Source organism: Dipteris shenzhenensis, chromosome 26, assembly GCF_047967505.1.
Source record: "Dipteris shenzhenensis isolate YYH24624 ecotype China chromosome 26, Dip_SZ_1.0, whole genome shotgun sequence".
Lineage (NCBI taxonomy): Eukaryota > Viridiplantae > Streptophyta > Polypodiopsida > Gleicheniales > Dipteridaceae > Dipteris > Dipteris shenzhenensis.
The window spans coordinates 27,474,157-27,499,773 of record NC_141621.1 but is presented as its reverse complement, the minus strand read 5'-3'; the positions used below and the strand labels follow the sequence as shown (position 1 = coordinate 27,499,773).

At 46.6% G+C, this 25,617-nt stretch overlaps 1 protein-coding gene across 2 annotated transcripts in view; it reads left to right on the top strand.

Annotated features, from left to right (window-relative positions):
• The window catches only part of LOC147884905 (beta-glucosidase 13-like), a 172,682-nt gene that overhangs the window by 39,994 nt on the left and 107,071 nt on the right, over positions 1-25,617 (top strand). The window contains exons 5-6 of one of the 2 annotated variants that reach the window (XM_087397149.1): positions 8,412-8,483; positions 8,708-8,795. In XM_087397149.1, the coding sequence (XP_087253275.1) occupies positions 8,412-8,483; positions 8,708-8,795 (160 nt within the window). The remainder of the gene's footprint in view (positions 1-8,411; positions 8,484-8,707; positions 8,796-25,617) is intronic. The other variant, XM_087397150.1, reaches the window with a different exon arrangement.

Genomic DNA, 25,617 nt, shown 5'->3' with positions numbered 1-25,617 from the left:
CTTGCTCTTGCAGTTTTCATTCATACTTATTGAAGTAATATTTTTGAAAGAAAAATCAAAGTCAAGAAGTAAGATGGCAATGTCATGCTGGCCCGCTTTTTCCCAATGTGTAGCCACCCAAAAAGTAAACACATTTTCCAAAATGCGAAGATCTTCGACAAAACATTTTGGAGTGACTTGAATGATGTTCTTAGCCAAGATTGTGTAGGCAGTCCCTAAAGTGTGATAGGTTTCAAGTTCCCAACAACTCTCTTGTCCCCCATTTGGGGATGAGACTGAGAAGACCAGTGTGCAACGGAGCCCCTAAAGATCGAGCTGAAGAGCCTCAAAGAAAGGACATAGAAGGCAATATCCCATAGTGTCCTGAAGAAAAGTTGAGACATGCCATCCTCTCTTGGGCATCTATATGCGGGAAGCTTACCAAGAGCATATGTAACCTCATGGGATGTCTAGCATCTAACTCATCCTATCTGTAAGGACGTGCGGAATATGATCTTGTATCTCCTCCATCGCACTTGCAATCTCCACTGTCACTGAGTATGCTGTATACAAACTGGAGTAGAAATCAGATGGAATCTCCATAAGGCGATGGGGGTCCTCTTTAAGAACACCTGCATCGTCTCTGAGCCTCGGTAAGCTGTCGGAAGAATGTATCTGTCCCACTGCACGGAAGAGCTCCCGGAGCATCTTTCACTCTTCCGTACCTTGAATGTCTGCTCTGCGAGTAGAAATGGAACCAAGCTTTCCTACCATGCACGTTTCATAGACAATTTGTGTCAACTTCGTGGAAAGTTCTGCATAATATTATAGTTCCAAGATTTGGTGTGATTAAGGGACAACAATTGAATAATGTTTCTATTTATTGATTTTGGATGTTGGAAATGACAAGAGAATACATGAATCTATTTGTTTGACATTCTTCATCGGAGGGGTCCTTCTGCTTGCTTTATCACTAGAACAAAATGAAAATTTCTGAGGTGGGATTAGAAGATAGCAATGAATATACAAGGAATTTAAAATATGAAATAATCAAGGACATCTTTACTATGGCATCCAATCCTTTCATGTAAAGTATCCTAATGGCACATGGATGTACTGTTTTGTATTGGCATGTTAGTACAAACAGCCATTTATAAGCTCTCTGTTTTCTGCTCTATGATATACCCTCCCCAAATTGAAGTGGAAATATATCATGAGAGCAAGATCCAAGAAATTTACAGCTTTGCTTGATTTTTAGAAAAAAACCTTGTTTTAAAATTTTGGAGCTCCAGGTCACAAAAATATCAACTAGATTTACTTCATGATGCAGACGTGGAACTTGCAAGCATGCAAATTGTGAATTTTGACTCGTTGCCACTAAAAAATGCCGTCCACAGATCGAGCTGCGAGCTGAGGAGCTGCTGCTCCCCGTGACGCCACGCCGCCCCTGGCTGCCCCGCTGCCTCCACCCCATCTGCCCCCTCTGCACTCCCCCGCCCTCCCCGTCCCCTCTTCTGCTCCTGCCGCCCCTCTTGCGCCCGCTGCTGCGCCCTCGCCCGCCCCTTCTTCTCCCGCCCGCTTGCTGCGCCGCCCTCCGCTCGCTTCGCCTCCTGCCACCCCTCTTCCCTTCGCCTCCGCCTTCTCTTCCTCCATCTCCTCCACCTTCGCCCCCCGCCAACTCCACCTCTTCTGCCTTCCGCGCCCTTCTCCTCTCCCCCGCCGGCTCCCCTCTCCGCCTCCTCTCCGCCCTCTTGCCTCTCCTCGCCTTCTTCTCTCCTCCCCTCCTTCTCTCCCCCCTCGCCTTCTCGCCCTCCGTCCTCTTCCGCCCTCCGTCCTCCTTGCCTTCATTCTCCCTCCCTATAGTGGGAGCACTTGTGCTTGTGAAGGCGAAAGAAAAACCTTGGTGGTGACCCTTGGTCTAGCCAGAGGGGCTCTATGGCAGCACCCTCGAATCCCACAGCCGTTAAGGTTCTTCTTTCCCCAATTGACAAGCAACAGGTACAGCAGGTAGTTCAGTCCCTCCAGGACAAGGCGCTTGTGGGAAGAATTGTGGGCGTCACGCCTACACGGAGACAGGTGCGAGAGTGGATGTAGGCGAGCTTGGCATTAGAGGGAGACCACATTTAGGAGGTCACCATCTATGGACGAGGCATTTTCCTCATCCAGCTGAGCTCCCCTGACACTGCCTCGACACTTGTGGAGCAGAGCTCCATACTCCTTGGCACACACCTTGTCTGCTCTTTCCTTGGTGTCATGGGTTCACAGTCGAGGACATGGATACGACACACCATGTTCCACGGTTTCCGGTTACACTTCGCTTCCTAAGGCTTCCCAAGGAGTATCGAGCCATCCTCCCTTCCATTGGTTGGGCATTTGGCACAGTGCTTGAGTCCTCGCCAGAGACGGCCGCCTCCGTTCTAGCAGATGATGGAGTCCCCATGCTCAGACTGGTGGTGGAGAGCCCGGAGTCCCTCCCAAAGTTGATCCTTCTCGAGACCCTGGAAGGGGGCACACTTTGCCAGTGGGTGGAGATCTTCGGGTTACCAGGCCAGTGTCTTCGGTGCAGACAGATGGGTCACCTCGTTAGAGATTGCCCCCGTGGCCTCCCCCGTGTGCCTCCCCTCCTTCCTCAGCAGAGTAGGCAGAGTTAGCAGACTTGAGTTCAACGCCCTCTTAGGCAAGAGCAGTAGGAGTCTCAAACCCCATGAGTTACCCCCTCAATAGGGGACTGGACACATGTTAAAAAGAAAAAGAAACAAAGCAAGCAGGCCCGCAAATGCCGCAGGCAGAGGGCCAATCGCAGAGAGAGGGACAGGGTTGACCGAGAGGCCTCGAAGGAGGATCAACAGGAGCCACCTCCTCCAACGGCAAGGGCCACCACCCACTCTGCTGATCCTCTAGCTTCGGAGGTTCAGCCTCCTCACCCACCCTTGCAGCAGCAGCGAGCCCCATGAGCTCCAGACGTGGTGATGGCGGAAGCTGCAGTCGCTAGTTCGATGAGGACTGTGGAGGAGCCGATCCAGAGCCTTGGCGAGCCAGATCAGCAGGGGGGGCCTGATGTCGTCCTTATCCCTCCTCCTCCTACCCCTCCCTCTCTCCCCTCAGACCCCTCCCCCTCCTCATCTTCACTTCCCTCTCCACCTCCAGGGTTCCCCCCACCCCTTCCCCCCCCTCAGCCCCCCCTCCTATAGTCACCCTCACCACCCGCCCCCTCTCCCTCTATTCTCCGTGTCCCCACCGCTCCCTCTCATGCTGTCCCCCTCTCCACTTCAACAGCAAGTTCTTCCACTTCGACACCCCTACCAGATGGCAAGGGAATGATGACGCCCCCTTCTGCCTCCTCATCGCAGCAGCAAGCCCATTCAGGGAGGGATCCTGAGGGACGAGGCTTGTCTTCCCAGTCAGCGGTCCCTAACCTCCAGCCTGGGCGTCCCTTACCGTGGGACTTATGGAGCTTAGGATCCTAGAACTATCTGGAGGTTCCGGACTCTTATCCTCTACCATTGGAGGTAACGCTCATGGTCCTTCAGCCCTGAAAGGGGGGTTTGATCCGTTTGGAGATTTTCGTTTGCCTCCACAGGGGTGGAGAAATGGTCCCCGGAGGTGTTCAATGCTATTTTGGGGAATCGGATTACACTCATGATGGATGAGTGGATGGGACCACATGGACTAGACCTTTGGTACGCCCATGGTGTGGAGGTGAACTTTCAGTTGAGCTTTACACGCGAGGAGCTGGTGTGTGGTTTGGCGACAAGAGTTATCAAATTGCCGCGAGGAGCTGGTGTGTGGTTTGGCGACAGGAGTTATCAAATTGCCGCTAGAGGCAAAGGTGGAGCAGGCACACCTCTGGCCCCTCCAGAAGTGTGCGGAGCTGTTCAGGGTGGAAGCCTCCTTCATGATGAAGTGGGCACAGAAGATCGGTATTGAGCCGGTATCCATACTAGTACGGCGACGCACAGATACTGACTACTTGTCCTCTAAACCCCCGGAAAAATCACACAAAGTAGTCTTTCTGGGACAGGCACCCACTCACAGGAGAGCCTTGTTCCCGACTCCCCCATCCTCTTGGAGGGGGGAGGCTGTCAGAGTGTCTTCTGGATGTAGACTCCTGGATTGTTGGAGGTGACTTCAACAACTTGGAGTTTGGGGAAGACAAGCAAGGCAGAGCCTCTTTTTCTGAGATGCCAATAGCAGAGCGTAGCACCTGGGAGCAGTTCATTTTCATGATCAGTGGCAGAGACCCAGATTTCAGCAGGACACCTGGCAACCTTCTGTTCTCCTTTGGATAGAGGAGACACGATGGATTGCTAGAGAGACTAGACCGTTTCTATGTTGGGCACTGGGCACTACACAGAGGCGGATCTACCGGGATTCTGGCAGGTACCACGATGTCAGCTCCAGTGGTACTTCACTTGGATCAGCCCCGTCGAGGTCTCTCCAAGAAGGGGGTCCGCATTCTAGAGGACCTCCTGGAGGACGAGGAGATTCAGTAGGTGATGGCAGGGATGATTTGGGAGCAGTCAGAGACGTCACCGTGTGAGGGCTGGGCTACATGGGTGGCCGATGCGATTCAGAGGAGCAGTGAGGAGCTGCAGGCTCATGCCCTTCGGCGGAGGAGTACCCTTCAGGAGCGAGAGTGGGCTTTGAGGAGAGACCTCGCCTCCATCGAGAGGCTCAGGGAGGAGGACCCAGTGTCTCAGTGGCTCAGTGACAGATTCGAGAGCGCTCGTCTCGAGCTCCAGGACACGAAGGCGCGGCGGGCTGAGTTCTCCTATCATTCCTCCCGGGCCCAATGGGTGCAACAGGGGGACATGATGACAAAGCAGTTCTTTCAGACCACTGGGCCCCAACAGGCACACAGCTACAACGTCTCTGGGACTCGCAGGGCATCATGCACATTGACCCGCAGGAGATTCTGGACATGACCACGGGTTTCTACAGCCAACTCTTTCAGACGGAAAGGATGACCCCAACTGGTCTTGTGGCCTGAGAGCTAGTTTGGGATCACGTTCCGCCAGTAGTCTCACAGGACTTATGCAGCAGACTTGAGGAGCCTTTCACAGATGAGGAACTCTGGGAAACCCTCAAGGCTCTCTCGACCCAGAAGTGCCCAGGTGAGGATGGCTTGACTCCGGCCTTTTGCAAGATTATCTCCACCACTTTCCGTCTAGCTTGCCAGGAGATTTTTGACACAGGCCTTCTCCCTTAGTCTTTGAGTAGGGGGTGGATTTGTTTGATCCCGAAAGGGGGAGATAGGTCAGACATCCAACAGTGGAGGCCGATCACTCTGCTTGATACTGCATACAAGATCCTCGCCAAGGTCTTGAGTTTGCGGTTACGGCCCCATCTTACCGACATCATCCATGACACACAGACTGGGTTTGTCCAGGACTGTAGCATCCTGAACAACATCTTCACGTTTTGGGAGGCAGTGGATTGGTCCAAAGAGGAGTCACAGCCATTGGCCGTCCTTCTCTTGGACTTTGAGAAGGCCTACGACAGGGTGGAGTGGTCTTTCCTGGAGGGCACTATGAGAAGAGTGGGTTTCTCAGACAGATGGGTCAAAGGAGTTTCAGCGCTATATGCAGGGAGCTCTAGCCAGATGCTTATCGCAGGACACATAGGCAAGGCCTTTCCTCTCTCTCGCTCAGTCCACCAGGGCTGCCCACTTGCTCCCTTCCTCTTCTTGTTTGTGGCGGAGGCTTTGGGCTACTATTTGTTATCACAGGTGGCGGGTCTCACAGGGTTGAAGCTCCCAATCAGACAGGAGAAGAAGCTACTTGACTCAAAGTTTGCAGATGACACGGCCTTGTATGTTGAGGGCACCATAGCGAGTTTGGAGAGAGTCAGGGGCGCCCTAGCTATTTATTGTGAGGCCTCGGGGCACAGATCGACTGGACAAAATCTATAGGTTTCTTCACAAGCTTTGAGGAGACACTGGAGATCCGGGAGTGGGGGAGTGACTTTGGCTTCAGATGGATACCGCGGGGCTAGACAGTGAGATACCTCGGATGCCAGGTGGGTATTGACATCACAGCAGAGCAGCAGATTGCCCCGGTCCTTGAGAGTGTTCGGCGCAAGCTTCTCTATTGGAGCTCGGCCAAACTTTCCTTGGCAGGTTGTGCCTTAGTGGCAAACAGGTCCTTCTTGCCACGGCCCGGTATATCGCCTCCTGCTGGTGCTTTCATAGAGGTTGCATTGGGCAGCTCCAACGGTTGGTACGAAACTTCCTTTGGGCAGGTTCAGATGGCACAAGGAACACTAGGGCCGAGTAGCTTGGCAGACAGTGATCATGCCGCAGGCATTGGGAGGCCTGGGTGTCATTGATCCGGAGATGCAGAGCAGGGCCCTTTTGGGCAAGCTGGTGGTTCGTGGCCTCACCCCAGGTGCAGAGCCTTGGAAGCTCTTCTTATAGCGAGAGCTTTTGAGGAACACCCCACGCACTGGGGGACATTGGCAACCTTCACATCGATGGATCTTCTCAGAGGCCCCCCTTACGGGGAAGGGCTCCCTCCTAATGAGGAGTCTTCACAGGGTATGGCAGAGACTAGCAGGGGATCTCATCCGTGCTCCGCCCAAATGCAGAGAGGAGTTTGAGCACCAGCCCCTTATGTGGCACCCAGAGATCAGAGATCAGGAGGGCCGTATGCTTAGACAGCGAACTCACATTGGTTGGGCACAGTGGGACAGTGGTCCAACAGGGTCCTTTGGCCGTTCGAGCAGACTACCTATGGAGACAGAGGCGAGGCTTGATGCCCTAGCACATTTGCGAGGGGCAGGGCAGCGGATGGGCGAGATTGATTTAGCCATTCCAGAGTCCTGGTGGAAAGGACTTCACGTTTGGAGAGACAGCAGATGGTTGGGGCAGTTTTCCCGTACTGGTGTTCCCTTGAGAATGTTGATGCAGCGTGGCAGCATGCACCCCGGCTTCTTCCGTATAGGACCTGGAGGCCTACTTCAGCCACTCACTGAGAGTGACCCCGAGATGGATGGGAGTCTTGATGGGATACACTGGCAGATGATCAGAGTGGTGGGCCGTTTGGGGAAGGAGTGGTACATTGACCCTCCCAGTGTTTCAGAGCAGGATGCCTCTAGATGGTACCTTTGGCTGTGGGAGGATAGACCCCTGAGGGAGGTCCAGTGGGATGCGGGAGAGTGGTTCTGGCCCTCCAAGGGCGGCCTAGTTGAGCAGGTGGATGAGGTGCTCTTCTTTTCCTACACCACACAGATTGGCAGGAGGCTTCAGATGGACTCGTCGAGGTGGACCTCTTCGAGGGAGAGACATTGGGTGACCCAGAGAGTGCCTCGGGATTTGGCTCTAGGTTCTGGACGCGGTTGTGGTCCAGCTTGCGGTCGAGGAAGATCTCTTACTTCTTTTGGCTGGCCGCCCACGAAGGCTTGCCCATCAGACCAACCGTGGTTGGAGTAGATGCGAGTGGACGGGCAGTGCCATTGTTGCTCCAATGGTGCCCTGGAGACTATCCCGCATTGCCTGTGGAGCTGTCGTAGCATAGCGAGGATCTCGATGGGAGCCCTCAGGATCATGACACATATGCAGAGTCTTCATAGAGACTACACCTGGGGGATGGTGGCTTGGTTGACAAAGGGAGGACACGTGTTTCAGATTGATGAGATCTCCCCAGCATACCGGATACAGCTGGGGTCAGAGCATCCAGAGGATCGCACTCCACGAGGGAGTCCCCCCTGACAGTCTAGCTCCTCCTACTACTAAGGAGGACAGTGTCTGGGAGGTGGTAGCCAACACCACGGCTTGGAACATTTGGGTGGCTCACTGCAGTCTTGTGAGGGGTGAGCACCCGGTTCCACCTACGGCTACCTTAGTTGCCATATGGCAAGGTGACTATTGAGAGGGGTGCTCGTTTCTGCAAGGCTGGCCTGCAGATGTTTTCTACATCTTCACTCCGCGAGGGATTCGCTGGCTGTATAGTCCCCCCACTTGGCTGTTAGCCCCAATTCCAGAGATGCCCTAGGCAGTGAGCTGGGTTTCTCTGGAACAGGCCGGTTTTTCTTTCAACCTTTTCCGGTTTTTTCCATACTAAGCACCTTTGGGGCTGCTGTCTTGTATGAAAATCTTTCAAGCATTAATAGAAGGTTCCTTTCTTTGGGGAAAAAAAAAATGCCGTCCACAAAGTTGCTTTGTAGGTTATTTGCTTTTTACCAAGTGATTTTATACTAGAACTGTTTTGAACGAGGCTGAGTTAAGCCGTCTGCTGACACTTGGGTACAAGCTGTATTTTGTCTTCCTTTTGCCATGACTTGTCTAATTTTTTTTGTACATAATCATTCCAAAAAATATATTCCTGCAGAGATGTGGTTTGTTGGCTTCCTTCCTTTTGTTTGTACTGTCTTTGTGTTGGATTTGTTCTGAAAGAAATGTGACAATATTGATGAGTTCTTTGTCAATGTGGCAGAGGGAAAAGGTAAAGTGAATGCAGATGGAATTGCTTACTATAACCGACTGATCAATGGACTTTTACATAAAGGTATTTCTAGATGGTTTGATTTGCAATAGTTTTGTGTGTATGTGCATCTTTTGTGCTTTAATTCCTTTTTTCCATTTAAATCTGAAAAGTTCCCACAAGCCAGCATTTTAGCAGCACTAGCAATTGACTTTGTCCAAAATAGGAGCAGCCTGAATGCACTGGGGATTTGCAACCTTTGGAGATCAAGGCTGCTCTCTAATATGCATGCTGGATTATAATGCTAGGTATTGTGCCTTTGGTTACTTTATACCATTGGGATCTTCCGCAAGCACTTCATGACTCTTATGGGGGGTGGCTCAATCCATCGATCATGTAAGTTTTGTGCAAAACACGTTCAAATGAAAGATAAGGTTCTCATTGTCTTGCACCTTAGCAAGGTTTAGCGATCATTCTTTATTTTTTATTTTTCAAAAAGATGACTTCCATTAAGTATGAACAAAACCCTCGAGAGCAAGCTCAAAGCGGAAATACACCATGCAATGCATGAGAAAAAACACTCCTCGGAAAGAATTAAAAAACAACCAAGGTTGAGACTAAAAGTGCCATCTCAACCTTGCAGTCAACCTTGCAGTAGACTCAAAGAAGAATGGGGAGCTCCTCCATTCTCTACAAAATGCAGCCCTCCTACCAGAAACTGTCTGAGACGACCCCTGCATGCTCGTCCCAATGGCCATCAGTGTATGTATAGTGTCTATTCATATACTGGCCAAGGTGTGAGAAGGGTGAACACGTGATCCATCCAATGCCTCTTTGCATCTGGCTCTCCAAATATGCCACACTAAGTGGTGTCGGATTGATAAGACCCAAGAAGAGTCATGTCTCTCATAAAAGACCTGAGGCCCTCAAAGAGAGAGCCAAGCAGCTGAGCCCCAAGTCATGAAGAAGGGGGAATAGACAAAAGTAAAAAAAATCTTGACTATCCCCCTCGAAATAATCCTCGCTTGTCTGCAATCCCATAAGCAATGCTGAGCTCACTCCACAGCAAAAAGGCAATGAGGACAAGTAGGGTCGGCTCCGAATATAACAACAATGGAGGGCTTTGCTCAATTAACCAAACAGCCACGAGTCCTTGAGAGAACCCCATTCCCCCGCATATGAGAGAGGGTCTGCATCTATCTCTATTTGGTGGAGATGCAACGACATAGAGAGACCTTGATGCGCCACATTAGAGAGAAGGATGAGACAGCGGCCATTGTGACCGAGTTAGATAGAGCCCAGAGACACTTTTGAGTCATTTTTGAGTCTGCCCTTGGTTATAGCAGAGTTGAGGAGGAGATAGATGGCATGAGGGCTGAGTGGGCTAGCGGGATGAGACGACGACGTAGAGAGGTGCAATAGGAGATGCAGAGACGGACCAGGGCACACACGATAGAGGTCTAGCCCATTGCAGCTATACTCAGGGAACATCGTCTAACTAGAGGGGTCACCATCGATATAGTTCATCGGATACAGAGATCACGGAGACCACGCCCCCCACCGCCAAGAGAGACGACCCGCGAGACACAGATACAAGATATCTTCTCAGCTCATAGGAGAGCCACCCTTGCACCGGGCTATATTTTTCGACCTTCAGTCTGAGTACTAGATTGTTGTTATTTTGTTTTAGCTTAGCACAGAGTACTCTACAAAGGGACTTAGCAAGCCCTTTGTTTCAGTCCACAGTGGCTTGTATGGGTTACCTCTTGTAATCGTACTTTGTCTCATAGGCCCGCGAGGCCTCTAGTAGACGTAAATACATCTTTCTTTCTTTCTTTCTTGCTTTCTCTAGAACTCTCCTTGTACCGGATGTGCACAGTTTCTGAGCAAGGACTTACGATTCTCAAAGGAATATACAATTCTTTCTTGATTTCTCATTTATGGAACCATATACTTAACTTATTTATCATTATAACCCTCATTTTAGAGAAGATAATCTATATATGAACAAATAGTGAACAATTTAGAAACTCTTATAAATTCCTCTCTACCGTACTCTCTTTTGAGAATTATATTAATGCAATGGATTTAGAAGAGTTTCCCTTAGCTTTAGTAGTCCCATATTTGAAGTATTGAGAAGCTCTCATGTAACACTATATACCATATTCCTTGGATGAATACGAAAGAGCTATTGAAAACCCTCATACTTAAAGCCATTATAATTGATCATAAATTCATCTCTACTTTATTATCAAATATGGGATGGAAAGGGAGATATTTTCAAAATATTCCCAATTCTCTAAACCTAAGTACTTTTAAGAAAATTGAACTCCTTACCATAATATGAATTAGGGAGGAGTTGTAACTTTCATATACATCTTGAAATTTCCAAGTTATCTCTTCTATACCTCTCAAAAATATAATTTTAAGACAACCATTGCATAGATCATGAATTTGTGAACATTTTTCATTTTTGTAGCTTCTCAATCCGAGGTAAGGAGCAAAAGTTACGACCCCTTCTTTGTAATCCCTCCAAGGGTATTCCACCGACGGAATAGGGTTGGGGCAAGCTTTTCAAACCACATTCCTCTGGTGGAATACACTTGGAGGGTCTATTAAAAAGGTTTGTATATTTTCTTAGCTTAGCCTGAGGAACCGTAAACATGAGATTTGCTCAAAATTTCATGATCTATCCAATGGTGAAAGAAAGAAAAAAGAATATTTGAAAGTCATAAAATAAATCACCATTTGGACATTATATAAAGGTATATTTATATCGATCTCTATTCATATGTATTTACATATTCCTTGAAAATTTTTGAAACTTTGTGCTCCCCAAAAATGACTTGAGACTATATATTTTGACCTCTCCCACCTTTTGTCCGTTCGTCGCACAGGGATTTTTGCTCGGAAAATGGAAACCCCCCCTGTACCCAGTGCTTGTGATGTGGACTTTCAGGTTGCCAAGTGTCCTTTATAGGACCTTACCTTTTAACCTTGCTTGCCCATCCCTCTTTAATGCTAGGCTTGATTATTGCTAGCCTTAAACCCTTGTGTCCACTGTAGCATTGTCAAGCTCTCTGGGTTTCCCACCTTCTATCATGGTCTCAGTATTATAATTGACGTAACATTCCCTGCCCCAGACATGCTTGCCATATTGTATGTCGCGTTCTTTTTTCTTGTCTATCTAAAATTCTTTCTGGTTCATGTGGTAAAGTAGTGTGAGAGAATGGAGAGTGAGAGAGAGCAAGAGAGTGAGAGCTGGAGAGCTGAAAGTTAAAAGCTGAGTTGCAATAGAAGAGTGTAAAGAGTACAACTCAATGAGTGAGAGATAAGGTTTTGTCCTAGTGACAAAACCTTAGTAGTCACTAACCATAGTTAGTGAACTAACTGCGGTTAGGGGAAAAAACCTCTTAAAGAGGGAAAAGTGCCCCTAACTAGCTTATTAAATTACATTGGTCACTGCTGAATTATATCTATAATTCTAACACCCCCCTGCAGTGCCAATGTCATGTACAAGGCTGATCAATCACCAAACGGATATAAGTTCAGGGCACTGCGAAATGCCTCAAACTTTTCACGTGGTAGTGCTTTGGTGAAAATATCTGCAACGTTGTCATGTGTGGACACAAAGATCATACTGATCTCTCTTGCATGCAACTTCTCTTTGACGTAGTGATAGTGAACCTCAATGTGCTTCGTGCGAGCATGAAACACTGGATTCTTTGCCACTGCAATGGCACTCTGACTATCAGTGAGAATTGGAGAAGGACCCTCCAAAGACAGATGAAGATCAGCAAATAGACGTCGCAGCCAGACACATTCAACTGTTGCTGTGAAAGCTGCCTTGTACTTTGTCTTCATTGGACCCTGTGAGCAGTAAGTCATCGACATAAAGAAGGATGACTAAAATTTCCCCCCCCATCCATCTTGATGTAGAGGGTGCTCTCAGTAGGACTATTGTGCAGCCCCTTGCTGGTCAAAAAGGCATGGATCTTGGCATACCATGCACGAGGGGCCTGTTTCAGCCCATATAAAGCTTTGTTGAGCTTGCATACTTGAAGTGCATTTGCTGTAAATTCAAAGCACGGAGGTTGTTTGACATACACCTCTTCCAGCAAGTCCCCATTTAAGAAGGCTGTTTTTATGTCCAACTGATGAACATTCCACTCAAAATGTGATTGCAATAACTGATCGGATGGTGGTCATCCGGGATGTAGGAGCGAATGTCTCCTCATAATCTATGCCCTTTTTCTGAGCATAGCCTTTAGCAACTAGCCTTGCCTTATATCTGTCAATGGAGCCATTTGGCTTCCGTTTGACCTTGAAAACCCATCGTGTGCCAATGGCATGTTTACCCGGTGGCAAGTCTACAACATCCCAAGTCTGATTTTTTGCAATGGACTGCAACTTATCGTGCATGGCATTCATCCAATGCACATTGTCCTTTGCCTCTTCGAATGTGGCAGGCTCCTCCTCATCAAGAAGAGTACCTGCATATGCTGATTCCACTGAATTAGCACCTTCCATGTGCCTTGCTGCACTGCGAGTCCTGCCAGGTAACGGAGCATCAATTTTACTCTCCCTGAGAGTCTGTAACAGCCAGTTTGGGACTGTTTTTGCTGCATGTATGTCTGCAATTTCTTGTTGCACCACCTGTTCCACTGCCTGTGGAGGGGGCAAGACATCCTGTGGCGGAACTAAAGCTTCTGGAGGTGGCTGTAAATTCTGATTTGCATCAGAAAAATCAGCAGGGGAACCCAAGGCAATGGGTAGCAACCCCTCAAAGACATCCTCTGAAGAAGAAGGCATTTGAAATTCAGCCTGAGTGTGAGCTGAATTTTCAGCAAATATCACATCTCTACTTACTATGATCTTGCGTGTAGCAGGATTGTAGAGACGGTACCCCTTGCTTTCTGCACTGTACCCAACAAATATGCACTTAATGGCTTTATCTGACAACTTGTGCCTAAATTCAACTGGCACATGAGCATAAGCAAGGCATCCAAAGACTCGGAAGTGATCCACTGAAGGCTTTCTATCATTCCAGACCTCATAAGGAGTTTTTGTTTTTAAAGCCTTAGTGGGAGCCCGATTCAAAATGTAATTGGCACACATCAAACCCTCAAGCCAGAATTTATGAGGCATGTGTTTGCTTTTCAGCATACATCTGTCCATCCCATGAGAGTTCTATTTTTCCTCTCAGCTTTGCCATTTTGCTGAGGGGTCAGCCTGACTGTGAGCTGATGCACAATACCTTTGCCTTTTAGAAAAGCATCAAATTCTGCAGACAAGTATTCCCCACCTCTATCTGTGCGCAATGTCTGTATCTTGAGTCCGGTTTCATTTTCAACCATGGCTGAAAAGTGTTTAAACACCGTGAACACTTCTGATTTGCGTTTCAGCCCAAAAACCCAAGTGAAATTGGAGTAATCATCAATAAATGTAACGAAGTAGAGATGACCACCCAACGATGGAGTCCTCATGGGACCACAGACATCACTGTGTATAAGCTGTAATTTGCGGACAGCTTTAACTGAACCATCCTTCTTGAAGGGGAATCTATGCATCTTGCCTAAAATGCACCCTTCACAGGCATGTGGAGGAGGTATCTCAAGAGGTGGCAGTGCATCAACCATGGAATACTTCTGAAGTGTCATCAAGCTGTTGTAATGCATGTGGCCATATCGGGCATGCCATAATTCTGCATTCTGCATGGCAGCTATAGGGGTAGAAACTGCAAGAGCATGGGCTGCTCTTTTCTAAAAAAGATCAAGTTGAAAAAGCCCACGCAGCAGAGTACCAGATAACCTCAAGGCATAGTCATCTTTCCTGTCTCGGACAGCACATTTGTCATCCTCAAAGATGACCTGAAATCCAGCTCTGTTAAGAGTGGACAGTGAAAGAAGATTTTTGGTTATACCAGGCACATATAAGACATCTGAAAGTCTGAAAATTGAGCCATCAATGGCAGTGAGCTCAACATCTCCTATGCCACGTACTGAATATGATGAGTTGTTGGCACAGGTGACTTTCTTACCAACGGGAGGTGGATGCAAGGAAGTAAAAAGACACTTCCTAGAAGTGATGTGCTTGGATGCACCGCTGTCAAAATACCAAGTGTTCAGTGTTTCATTGACACTGAAAGCAGATGCATCCGTAGAAGAGTCATAACTACAAGTCAAAAATGCATATGTATCATCACTGCAAGTGGCTGTACTATTCCGAGCATCTGGAGCAGCCAGCCTAGAATCTGAAATGCAAAATAAAAAGGCATAATCCTGTCCAACAAAGTTGGCTGCAACATCCCCACTGTCAGATGCATGAGGAGCTGAATCTGAAACAGCCATACCGGAGCTGTTTTTCTTCTCTTTTGCAAGCCTTTTCCTGCATTCTGCAATGTGATGACCTGGCTTTTTGCAGTAGTGACAAAAACCCTTCTTTTTGGGCTTACTTGCATCATTTTTAGCCTTTTGTGAAGGCTGTCCTGACCCACTGGAAGGCTGATTTACTGATGTCTTTGCCTGTCCCTTTGTTTTTTATTTAAACTTTGAGAGCATGGCTTGTTCACCTGCACGTGAAGCCAAGTTTTTCGTGGTATGCTCTTCCTGAAGCAGAAGTCCTATCAACTCATGAAAAGTGAGAGGATTTGCACCCCCCCTCAATGATAAGTTCAGCGAGGTATGAAAGCTGAGATAGGACTCAAGAAGAGAATTCAGAGTGGTTGTAATCATCTCTGAATCAGGAATAATTTCATCTATATTTAATAATTGCTCTCTAAGATCTTGTAGCTTTGTGAGGTGGACTGACATGGAGTCACCCTCTTCCATATGTGTATTACTTAACTCTCTTTTCAAGAAAGATACCCTTGCATCATTCCGGGCTGCATACATGCTTTCTAAAATATCCCACGCTGCCTTGGAGGTCTTACACGACCGGATATGCGGAATGATAAATCTTTTCACTGAAAGAGAGATGCATGACAAAGCTAAGGCATCCCGTGAATCCCATCTCTTCTGATCTGGAGTAGTGGCTATAGCTGCACCAACAACTTGTTCTGCAGCTGCCCCTTGTGCACGACCTCTTCCACTTCCTTGCTGAGGAGGGGTATTAGGTGCCATACCTGCTGGTCGAATCTCACCCCCATTCACATAATCCCATAAATTGCGAGAAATCAGAATATTGCGTACCATAAAACTCCAGAGGGAGTAGTTGGTACCATCCAACTTGTCTTCCTGTGAAAGACCACCGAACTGGAAGTCATTCTGATTTTGCTGGGCCATATCTGAGAAAGAGATTTAAGCAGATACAAAACTGAATTCCCTTATTGGGAATGAAATGCACAACTCCCAAAAAACACAGCCAAGCACTGGCTGTAAATGCAACTCAGATTTCTGTACTTACACTGTCAGAAATCTGTCCAAGCATCAAAAATGCTCCAGAATCTGCCAAAAGTGCTGCAAAACACTCGAAGAAAGGCAGTATGAACTGAAAACTCCAGAAATTGCTCTCCCAACACAAAAGCCCCAAAATAGGCCTGAAATTGCAACTGGAAAGGGGCAAATAGATCAAAAGCCCCAAATGTTGCAAGAATTGCACTCTGTCTGCAAAAGCCCCAAATTTCACTGCAAGATTGCAGTGTTATTACAAAATCCCCAAATTTCTTCAAGAAATTGTACTGCAGAACTGAAACCCCCAAATTTCGAGCTTGAAATTGTAACCAGAAAGGGGCAGAAGTACAGAAAGCCCCAAATTTTGCAATTTCAGCAGAAAGCCCCAAATTTCAGACCAAATCTGCAATGTTTGCTCCAAATGTAGCTCCGAAACTACAAAATGATTGCAATGTCTGCAACAAACAAAATGCCCCAAATGTACTCCCAAAAAACTGAGCCAAACAATGGCTATCTGCAAAATGTGCCTGCCAAAGATCACCTGCGAGTTTCTCCTGTACGAAATCAAAGGACTACCTGCTGTACGGAAGCAGGTCCAGTACGGAAGTACTATACGGCTGACAGTACGGAAGTACTGTACGGCTGACAGTACTGAGAACGTACGTGCTGGTACAAACGAAGACAGCGAGCTGTACGGTTGGTACGGCACTGTACAGTAAACCATACAGTCTGACAGCGAGCTGTATAGACGCGATGTACGGACGACCATGGCGAGCTGTACGAACGCGATGTACGACGCATATCTACAGCGTAGGTACGGTACGGTACGGCAGGTAAGGTACGACAGGTACAGTACGGATTCCGTATAGTCATACAGACTGTATGGACGAGGTGCAGCAGCGAAGCGTGGGTTGTAGCTGGAGCTCAACAGGGAAGAAGTAGGGAGTTGGATCTAATGCTCTGATACCAAATGTGAGAGAATGGAGAGTGAGAGAGAGCAAGAGAGTGAGAGCTGGAGAGCTGAAAGTTAAAAGTTGAGTTGCAATAGAAGAGTGTAAAGAGTACAACTCAATGAGTGAGAGATAAGGTTTTGTCCTAGTGACAAAACCTTAGTAGTCACTAACCATAGTTAGTGAACTAACTGCGGTTAGGGGGAAAAACCTCTTAAAGAGGGAAAAGTGCCCCTAACTAGCTTATTAAATTACATTGGTCACTACTGAATTATATCTATAATTCTAACAAGTAGCACGTTCAATGAGTTCAACTAGGAATTCATTTCCAATGAGATTATCATCATCTCCTAATTTTCTTTTTAGCCTACTTACGTGAAAAACTGGATGTACTCTACATCCCTCTGGTAAGGCTAGCAAGTTCTCCAATTCTCTTAAGTATTGTGAATGGTCCACAATACCTAGGAGACAAATTTGGGCATTTACCTGTCTTTAGGGATTCTGAAGATTCAAGTACCCTAAGATAAACTTTCTCATTTACTTTAAACTCCAACCTTCCACGGTGGGGATTTGCACAACTTCTTGCTCTATCTTGAGCCCTTTTGATGCTAACTTTAGTTAACTTAAGCATTTCATTCATAGCTCAAGAAAGTCTTTGCCCGCTTGAACCTTCTCTTTTTCGAGTCCCACAACAATTGGGACTCTAGGTTGAAATCCATACATCATCATGAAAATGGATGAAAACTTGTAGAAAGAAAGAAAGAAAGAAAGAAAGTCTATTAACGTCCACTGGAGACCAAAAGGTCTATGGGACAGCAAGAAACCCTCTAGTACATCTGCTTTAGGGAGGGCACATGGCAGCTCCCAAGGAGTGCAAAAAGCAACCCCAATTATTTAGAGTACCTACATGATATTTTGGGAGAGCTGAATGTTTGGCAGTGTTATATGCAAATTCTAATATGGGCGAATATTGTTCCCAATTAGTTTGCCATTTACTTACATATGCTCGAAGTATATCCTCAATGACCTGATTGACCCTTTCAGTTTGACCATCAATCTGTGGTTGATCCGGGGTGCTCTTATTCAAAGAAGTTTCCAATCTCATAAAACTGCCCTCCGAAAATGGCTGTTAAATTTGCTATCCTGGTCATTAACAATACCGGCTGGTAGCCCATACAATTTATAAATATGCTCCATAAATAACCGAGCTAATTCTAGAGTTTTGACCTCTTCATTGGTTGGAATAAAATGAGTCATCTTGGTCAATCAATCCACAATTAGCCACACAAAGTCGTGCCCCTTCTATGTCTTAGGTAATCCAATAGTAAAATCCATGGAGATACTTTTCCATTTGTCAGATGGAATCTCCAATGGGTGTAAGAGACCTCCTAGTTTAAGGCATTCAACCTTATTGACCTAGCATTTTTGGCATTTCAATACATAATCTTAGACATCTTATCTATTCCAGGCCAAAAGAATTGTCTCTTCAGAAGCGCATATGTCTTTTGAATTCGGCACTCAAACTATCATGATACTCCAAAAGAATTTGGCATTATTATCTAGGACACATACTCTATCTTTGTAGAGCAGATAGCCATCTTCAACAGTATATTTTTTCCATTTGAGTCCTTTATCACCAACCTGTGGTGTGTCACATTTCCATGTGACTCCTCAGTGAAAGCTCCTCGATTAGTTGCATCCGTGTTCTTAATTGTTTTTCAAATTTCCGAAAAGTGAGGATCAAACTCACTTTTTTTGGGGGGGGGGGAATAGACTTCTTATTAATCAAGGCCCTCTCCCACCTTTTATCAAGGCTAGGAATAATCAAGCCTAGCATTAAAGAGGGATGGCCAAGCAAGGTTAACAGGTAAGGTCTTATAAAGGACACTTGGCAACCTGGAAGTCGAGCCCTCTTGGTTTCCCACCTTCTATCATGGTCTTGTCGACGTAACATCGAGCGTGGATCTCCACAGGCTCACTGCAATCCCACCATAAATAGAGAGCCAAAAGAAAAGAGTTAATTTTCTATTCCTGAGGGATTTCGAGAGTCTTCCAAAAGTTATTCTGCAGGTCAGCAAACATCTCAAACCCCTTCCAATGGGAATGGAGGGCCTCCAACCTTTATAACTCAGCTGAAATCTACTGGCATTGCTAACAATGTGTAAGGAAATAAGACAAGGCTCTTCTCTCGGTACCCTTCATGGATCCACTCCCACTCCTCGAGATCCTATTGCAAGAACTTTATGGAAGGACCCCCATAAAGCCACAGTCTCCAAGCGCCTAGGGTAATAAGACGTGGATGAGTGTTTATGTACTAGTCTGAACCATGCTCCACAAGACCAACAATCCTAACAGGCTGAAATGCAACCTCTAATAAAACATCATTTGTCGATCTAGACAGCGTGCCTCCCGCAAGGACAACCTAAACCAAGGCATCATCATCTGTACCATGAAAAGCAATAACCTGTAGCGGAATGCCCGCTCTTGTGAAAGCTCCCATCCATGTGGAACATGAAATAGAGATATCATGTGTGTCCATCCAATCCACTAGAATAGCTGCATTAATATGCTGAATTCTACCTGCACTTCCTCTGAGGTTGCTTACCAATTGAGCCTTACTGTTCTCTGGAATCTTTTTAAAAGCTTTCCAAGATTTTACAATAGAGGAAGGGCCCTCTCCTACCGGGACCAATGCATGTAGTGAGAGGTACTAAGTGGTCTGCCATGCTCATCAAGTATGCTATTATTCCACATGGTAGGCTGCCTATTGATCTCTTCACGAGATGAAGGGGGAACTCTTTGTAGGGTACTCTTGAAGCTAGCCCAAGCCTTCGGGATAGCAGCCATAAGAGGGAAAGAAGAAGACCTGAGGTGGGCTGAAGTAAAAATCCATCTGGTACTATCCATCCAGTCTTCGCAAAATCGGTGTACAAGACTGTATGTTGTGATGAATAAAGAAGTCCTTCCAAGGCTCTTGCCCAAGCATAAATCCTCTCATCACAATCTACCACTGTATTGTAAATCTGGATCTATGATGTCGAGACTTCCATCCTATGTGGGGAGAATCATGGTCTTCCACACCACCCTCACTATAAAATATGTTGTGCCATCAAGTTTCATAAAAAGCTCCTAACATGTTCTCTTGAGCTGAGTGATATAATCCCTGGAATGGCACCAGCAAGAGCATACAAACCAAGTCGTGGCCAACAAACTGATTAACCATCTCTACTCTAGAGGCAAGGTCAATTTGGTTTCTCTATCAACACATTTACCTCCTTTCCATTGTCTCCCACGTTCTTCCTATCATACATGGTAACACACCTTCACATCACACCCCAACCTCATGTCGGTACTCCCTATTGCTTTCCTTTCATGTATATTCCCTTTATCCATTCAACATTCCAACCCAATTTCAGCAATCTAGCGAGACTCGACAACAAACCCACCTCCATCAATGCAGAACGTGTCTACCTTAGAAAAAGATTGAGAGTTGAAATAGAGGGAGTACTTCTCTCATGGACCCAAACTATTGAGTGGGAACCTCCTCGATGAGTGGATCCTCAACAATGCACAACTTGTCTACCTTAGAAAAAGGCCGAGAGTTGAAATAGAGGGAGAACTTCTCTCACTGACCCAAACTGTTGAGTGGGAACTGTTAGATATCAATGCTCCACTCTCGTGTAACTATGCGGGAACCAGCTAACTCTACTTGTAAGCCCCCCATATGAGGAGAAGGCATTTGAGTAGCTCGGTTATCCGGTAGGTCCTAGTTTGGACACCAGATGGGGGCCATGTGTGGCCTGATGGCTGGACGGCTTCAGATAGAGTTGGCACACTGCTAGTAGGCTACATGCAAGTGCGGGAAGGCATCCCTTGACTGACCGCACTGAGGGTAGACGGAGCATTTCCCGGGGCAGCCCACTCTCGGGTTGTGGGGCCCGTTTGGAGCCTCAGATGATCCCCGATGGCTCTGGGCCGAACGGCGTCCGTAGGTCAGTTACTCTATTTTGCACACCGGTTCTATCGTATGGTTGGTGGCCTATTTCGGGACCAACCCCCAGTCGACCGTTTTGGGCGGACTGGGTGGATCACCCAATTGAGCCTAACCGATTACGACTGGTGGCTATATAAGAGCAAGCCCGTGAAGCCCATTTTATCACTGGCTACAGCAACCCTGATTCCTTAGCATCCAGCCTCCGTCTTCTACTGTTTCCAGCACGCCATCGAAGCTTCTTTCATAGGAGCGCACAGTTGGGAGGTAGCGCCATCTATTGTATCAGTTCTACAGTAATCAAATTTTTGATTCTCATTGTTTCCGCAAAAGTTGAGAGAAGGAGGACCTAGAAAACATTGCTCACCTTTGATACCTAATGATGTGATTCTCCTCTCCCTCACCTCTCCTACACTTTAAGCATTCTTGTGATAGCAACTTAATTCATTCCAACTATCATTCATTTTGATAATATAATATAAACCTTATATTCTCTTTTTTAAATGTGTTTTGAGTGGAAAGAGGTAGTATATATTGCAACTTATGATATCCTACAAAGGCATTAAAGTTTTAGACACTTCCAGAGGCATGGACTGGGAAAAAACAATTTTTCTTGCACCTAAGAGTTTTTTTGGGGGGGAAGAAATTGATATAATCTATTAAAAGCCGATTATACAAGAGGTGAGAGCTTGAAACCTCTATCCTTGGCCTTGACAAGGTGGGAAAAACGCCATGTGGGTGGTCTAAAATGCCACCTCATCCCAAATAAAGTAACACTAAAGAACAAAGAGCTATCCCAAATCCTCATAAATGTCACTAGTCTTTCATAAGCAGCATCAAAAGACCCAGTGCATCTCTCCCATTGGCTATGAATAGTAAAAATGATCTCATCTGAGATGGATTCCCCTATGTCAGCTGCTGCTGCTATAGATGCCTGCTCACCAATGACGTGAGGGCACCTCGAACGCCATATCCGCCATGAAGTGATGATAGATATCACCTCCCAAGCTGAGCTTACTTGTAAGAAGGGAAGTGGATCTTGTGTTGGAATAGGTGACAAAAAGAAATCCTAGGGCTCCAAGATGCAATGATCTATAGGGTCACGTCGATGAAGTCATTGAATCAAGAATGCTTAATTCCCTGCCTCAGCCTTGTACAGGGCCAAAATTATGAATCTTCTCCCTCAAAGGGTTGTACCCTGAGTGAAAGTGAGAGACTCAGCCACAATGTAGTCCAAAGACACTTGTCCACACCACCCTAGCAATAAGGCAAGTCCTAAAACAATGCTTGCAGGATTGCACAAGGAAAATCTTCCCATCTATTGCAGCCAAGACCCAATTGGTATACCTCTATGAATGGTAAGCCAAAGAAAGTATGAGATTTTCTTAGCCTAAGAATCCCCTAGAAATGAGTCCAAAATCTCTCCAAATGGTGCTCTTAGACACCTTGATCATGCCAGTACTAGGCCAACCTAGATCTCTACTCACTACCCAAGCTAGCACCCTAAATACAAGGAATTATGGAAAAGTGTTTGCGTGGCTAACTCTTCCCTTATAGATGGGATAGATTTAATAAGAAACATATGAAAGTGCTCCCAAATCTAGACTAGTCGCCTTGCCAAAGGGGAGGTAGGTTGTCTATGGCGGTTGGCCATAAAAATCCAACTAGCAATTCTAGAGCACTGGTCTGCTACACGGGGTACACCGAAGAATCCCATGAAGCAAGAATCACTTACATGGTTGGTCTTGTGGAGTCAAATCTCTAACAAGAAGCTTGACTAAGAGTGCCCTGCCGACTGATTCTTCCGAGGTCATGCTACCTCGGCTAGAGTGTAACATTCCTTCCCTCTTCAGACATCAGCGTCCTCAATGATAAATTCTTGGAACACTCTCCGCAACTGGTATACGGATTCCCAGGTAGCTTCGGATAGAGGCTGACCATGCCATGCAACCAACACCGTGGGTATCTTCCGATTTCGTATTTGCATTGTTCCTCGGTCCAGGATTCTTGTTGGTTTGCGCCTTGCATTCTCCTCTATCTCCTGAAACAAAAGCACACCTTCGATTAGTGAGTCACCTGTATGTAAAAATTTCTTTAAGCGTGAAACATGAAACACTGGGTGCACCTTACACCCCTGTGGCAATTCTAATTTATAGGCTACCTTGCCTATTCTCTTTAGAATTAACCACGGCCCACAGTATCGAGGTGATAACTTAGCACACTCTCCTGAAGTTAACGACTTCAAGTGCGAAGGAATTTTGAGAAAAACTTTTTCTCCTTCCTTAAATACTCTTATAGACCGGTTTTCATCCGCATACACCTTGGCTCTATCCATAGCCTAGCGGATATTAGCTCTCGCAAGTGCTAGCATCTCCCGCATCTGAACCACAAAGTTCGCGGCACTAGGCACTTTCTGAGGTACTCCAACTATAGTTGGATTCACTGGTCTATAACCATAGTTCAGCTCAAACGGACTGAACCCTGTAGAGGAATGTTTTCTATCATTGTAGGCAAACTCTAACAATGGCAACCACTTGTCCCATGTATGTTGCCTCAATGACACATATGCCCTCAGCATATATCCTCTAAAGTCTGGTTGACTCTCTCCGTATGACCATCCGTTTCAGGATGATCCCCACTACTCATTCCCAACTTAGTCCTTAGTGTCTCAAATACCGCTGTCCAAAAATGACCGGTAAATCTGACATCTCTGTCTGACACTATGGATCTAGGCAATCCATGCAGACGAAATATATGTCTAATAAACAAATCCGCCACTTGCGGGGCACTAATAGACTCTCTAGTCGGAATGAAGTGAGCCATCTTGGTTAGACGATCTGTCATCCTGCTTCAACATGTATCCACTTGCTTGGTACTATTTCTTTTTGTTTTTCAATAGTATGCTTATTAAGAAATGAAATGTTTTCCTACTGTTCAGTTACGGACAATGGGGACTAGGTCTAGCATTTGAGGGTGGATCCCCTTGCTTGGGGTTATGGGCATTAGTGACCCACAAGAGTGATGGCCTCTCTTTGAGAGGGACATCTGGAAACCACACCCCATCTGAGTACCCAAACATGGGACCAATCAAATGCACAGATTGCATACTGACCTAGGAACCATTCAAGAGAATGTTCCTTGAGCTTTGGGTGTGGGCCTAGCAGCATGCCAAGAGTAATGGAGATACAAGATAAGACGACAAACAAATGAGCTCAGTATGGCTCAATTATGACCTTAGAGTACGTCAATAGATAGTCCAAGCTGTTAGGAACCCATGGGTGTGATCAGAATTGAATTGTGACAACTTTGAAATTTTAGGGTTTTTGGGAGTGACACGTGGCAGACTGCCACATGGAATCTGAGCTGGCAGGTCAGTCCACCTGTCCCACACATGTGGCAGCATGCATGGCAAGTGGCAGGGCATGCAGGCCAAGTGTCTGGCCCCAAATCTGGTAGATTTGGGGCAGGTTGTGGGCTGTCCTCTTTGGGACTGCAGCCCACCAAAAATCTCGGACAAGTGTCCATTTTCCACTCTAAGTCTGGGGGTGGCTGTGGCTATAAAAGAAGGCCTCTCCCCTTCATTCCACACATGAAAAATTCGTCACTTTTCTTCTCCCTCCTTTTGGTTGATGCAGCAGAACCTCTCCAGCTCCTTGGGTGCAGCCAGCTTCTCCCCAGGCCATTCTCTCACCTCAGCAGCACTTTCTCTCTCTACAGCAGCACATTCTCTCTCTACAGTTCCAGCCCCTCCTCTCCAGAAATCTGTCCCCTCTCAGCTCTTCTGGAACAGCAGCAGCATCCTCTCTCCTTCTTCTAGCTTGCAGCAGCCACAGCCCTTTTCTCTCTCCTGCTGCAGTCTTTCTCTCTCTAGTGCAGAATTTCTCTCTCTACTGTTCCAGCCCATTTCCCTTGCAGAAATCTGCCTTTCTGTGCACCTCTGGAACAGCAGCAGCTCCTCTCTTACATCCCCATCCTTGGGATCAGCATTGGCACTCTCTCTCTACAGCTATCACTCCATAAAGGCTTTCTCTCTCTAGCCTACAGGCTGTTTTTCTAAGCTGTTCTCATTCCAGCCCCATTTCCACACTCTCCTCTCCCAAGGTAGCTTCAGAGGCATCAAGGACTTCATCCACAAAAGGGTCAAGTCACGAAGGGAGCCTGTATTGTCAAGTTTATCTCATTTACAGCACTATTTCATGTTGTTTCTACTATCTTTCTAGAAACTAGTGCTTGTCTCTAATGTTGGATGTAAGTGGTGATTGTTGCAGGCTTCTTCCTTGTGGATTGGGCAAGCCAAGAGTTGAAACCTGAGCTTGGAGTCCTCCTTTTTGTTGTCTACCTTGCACATATGCTCTTGAGTCTTGTATCTAGGTCCTAGGTTTTCACTGAGTTCATCAGTTTGGAAGGTGCATTGTACCTTGGTCTTGTATCTCCATTTTCAAGAATGAAGTGAGCCTGGATAAGGGGGGGGGCCCGTCTTGGCCCCTCAATCATATTGCATTTTCCAATGATGTCACTTTGTGTTTAAGCTGTATAAGTCTTAATTCCAGCTTAATTGCAAACTCTTAAGTTCAAGTATATGTGTTTGGCAACGCGCAATCATCTCATTCAAACGCCTCTGCAAAATCCGTTGTCTGAATTGATAGAAAGCACCGAGTAGTTTACATTGGTATCAGAGCTTAGGCAATGGTCCTGTACTCTGTGCTTTTTCTTGTTGAGTCTCTCCTTCATTGAGTCATCTTGTCATCATGGCTGCCAATGGACCTGACCCTCCTCCTAACCTGCATGAGTTGAGTGCTCTCTTGTCAAACATCGCTCAACAGGTTCAAGTGCTAGAAAGCAACCAAGCAGAAACTCATGACATAGGGCCCCAATCCCAAGGAAGA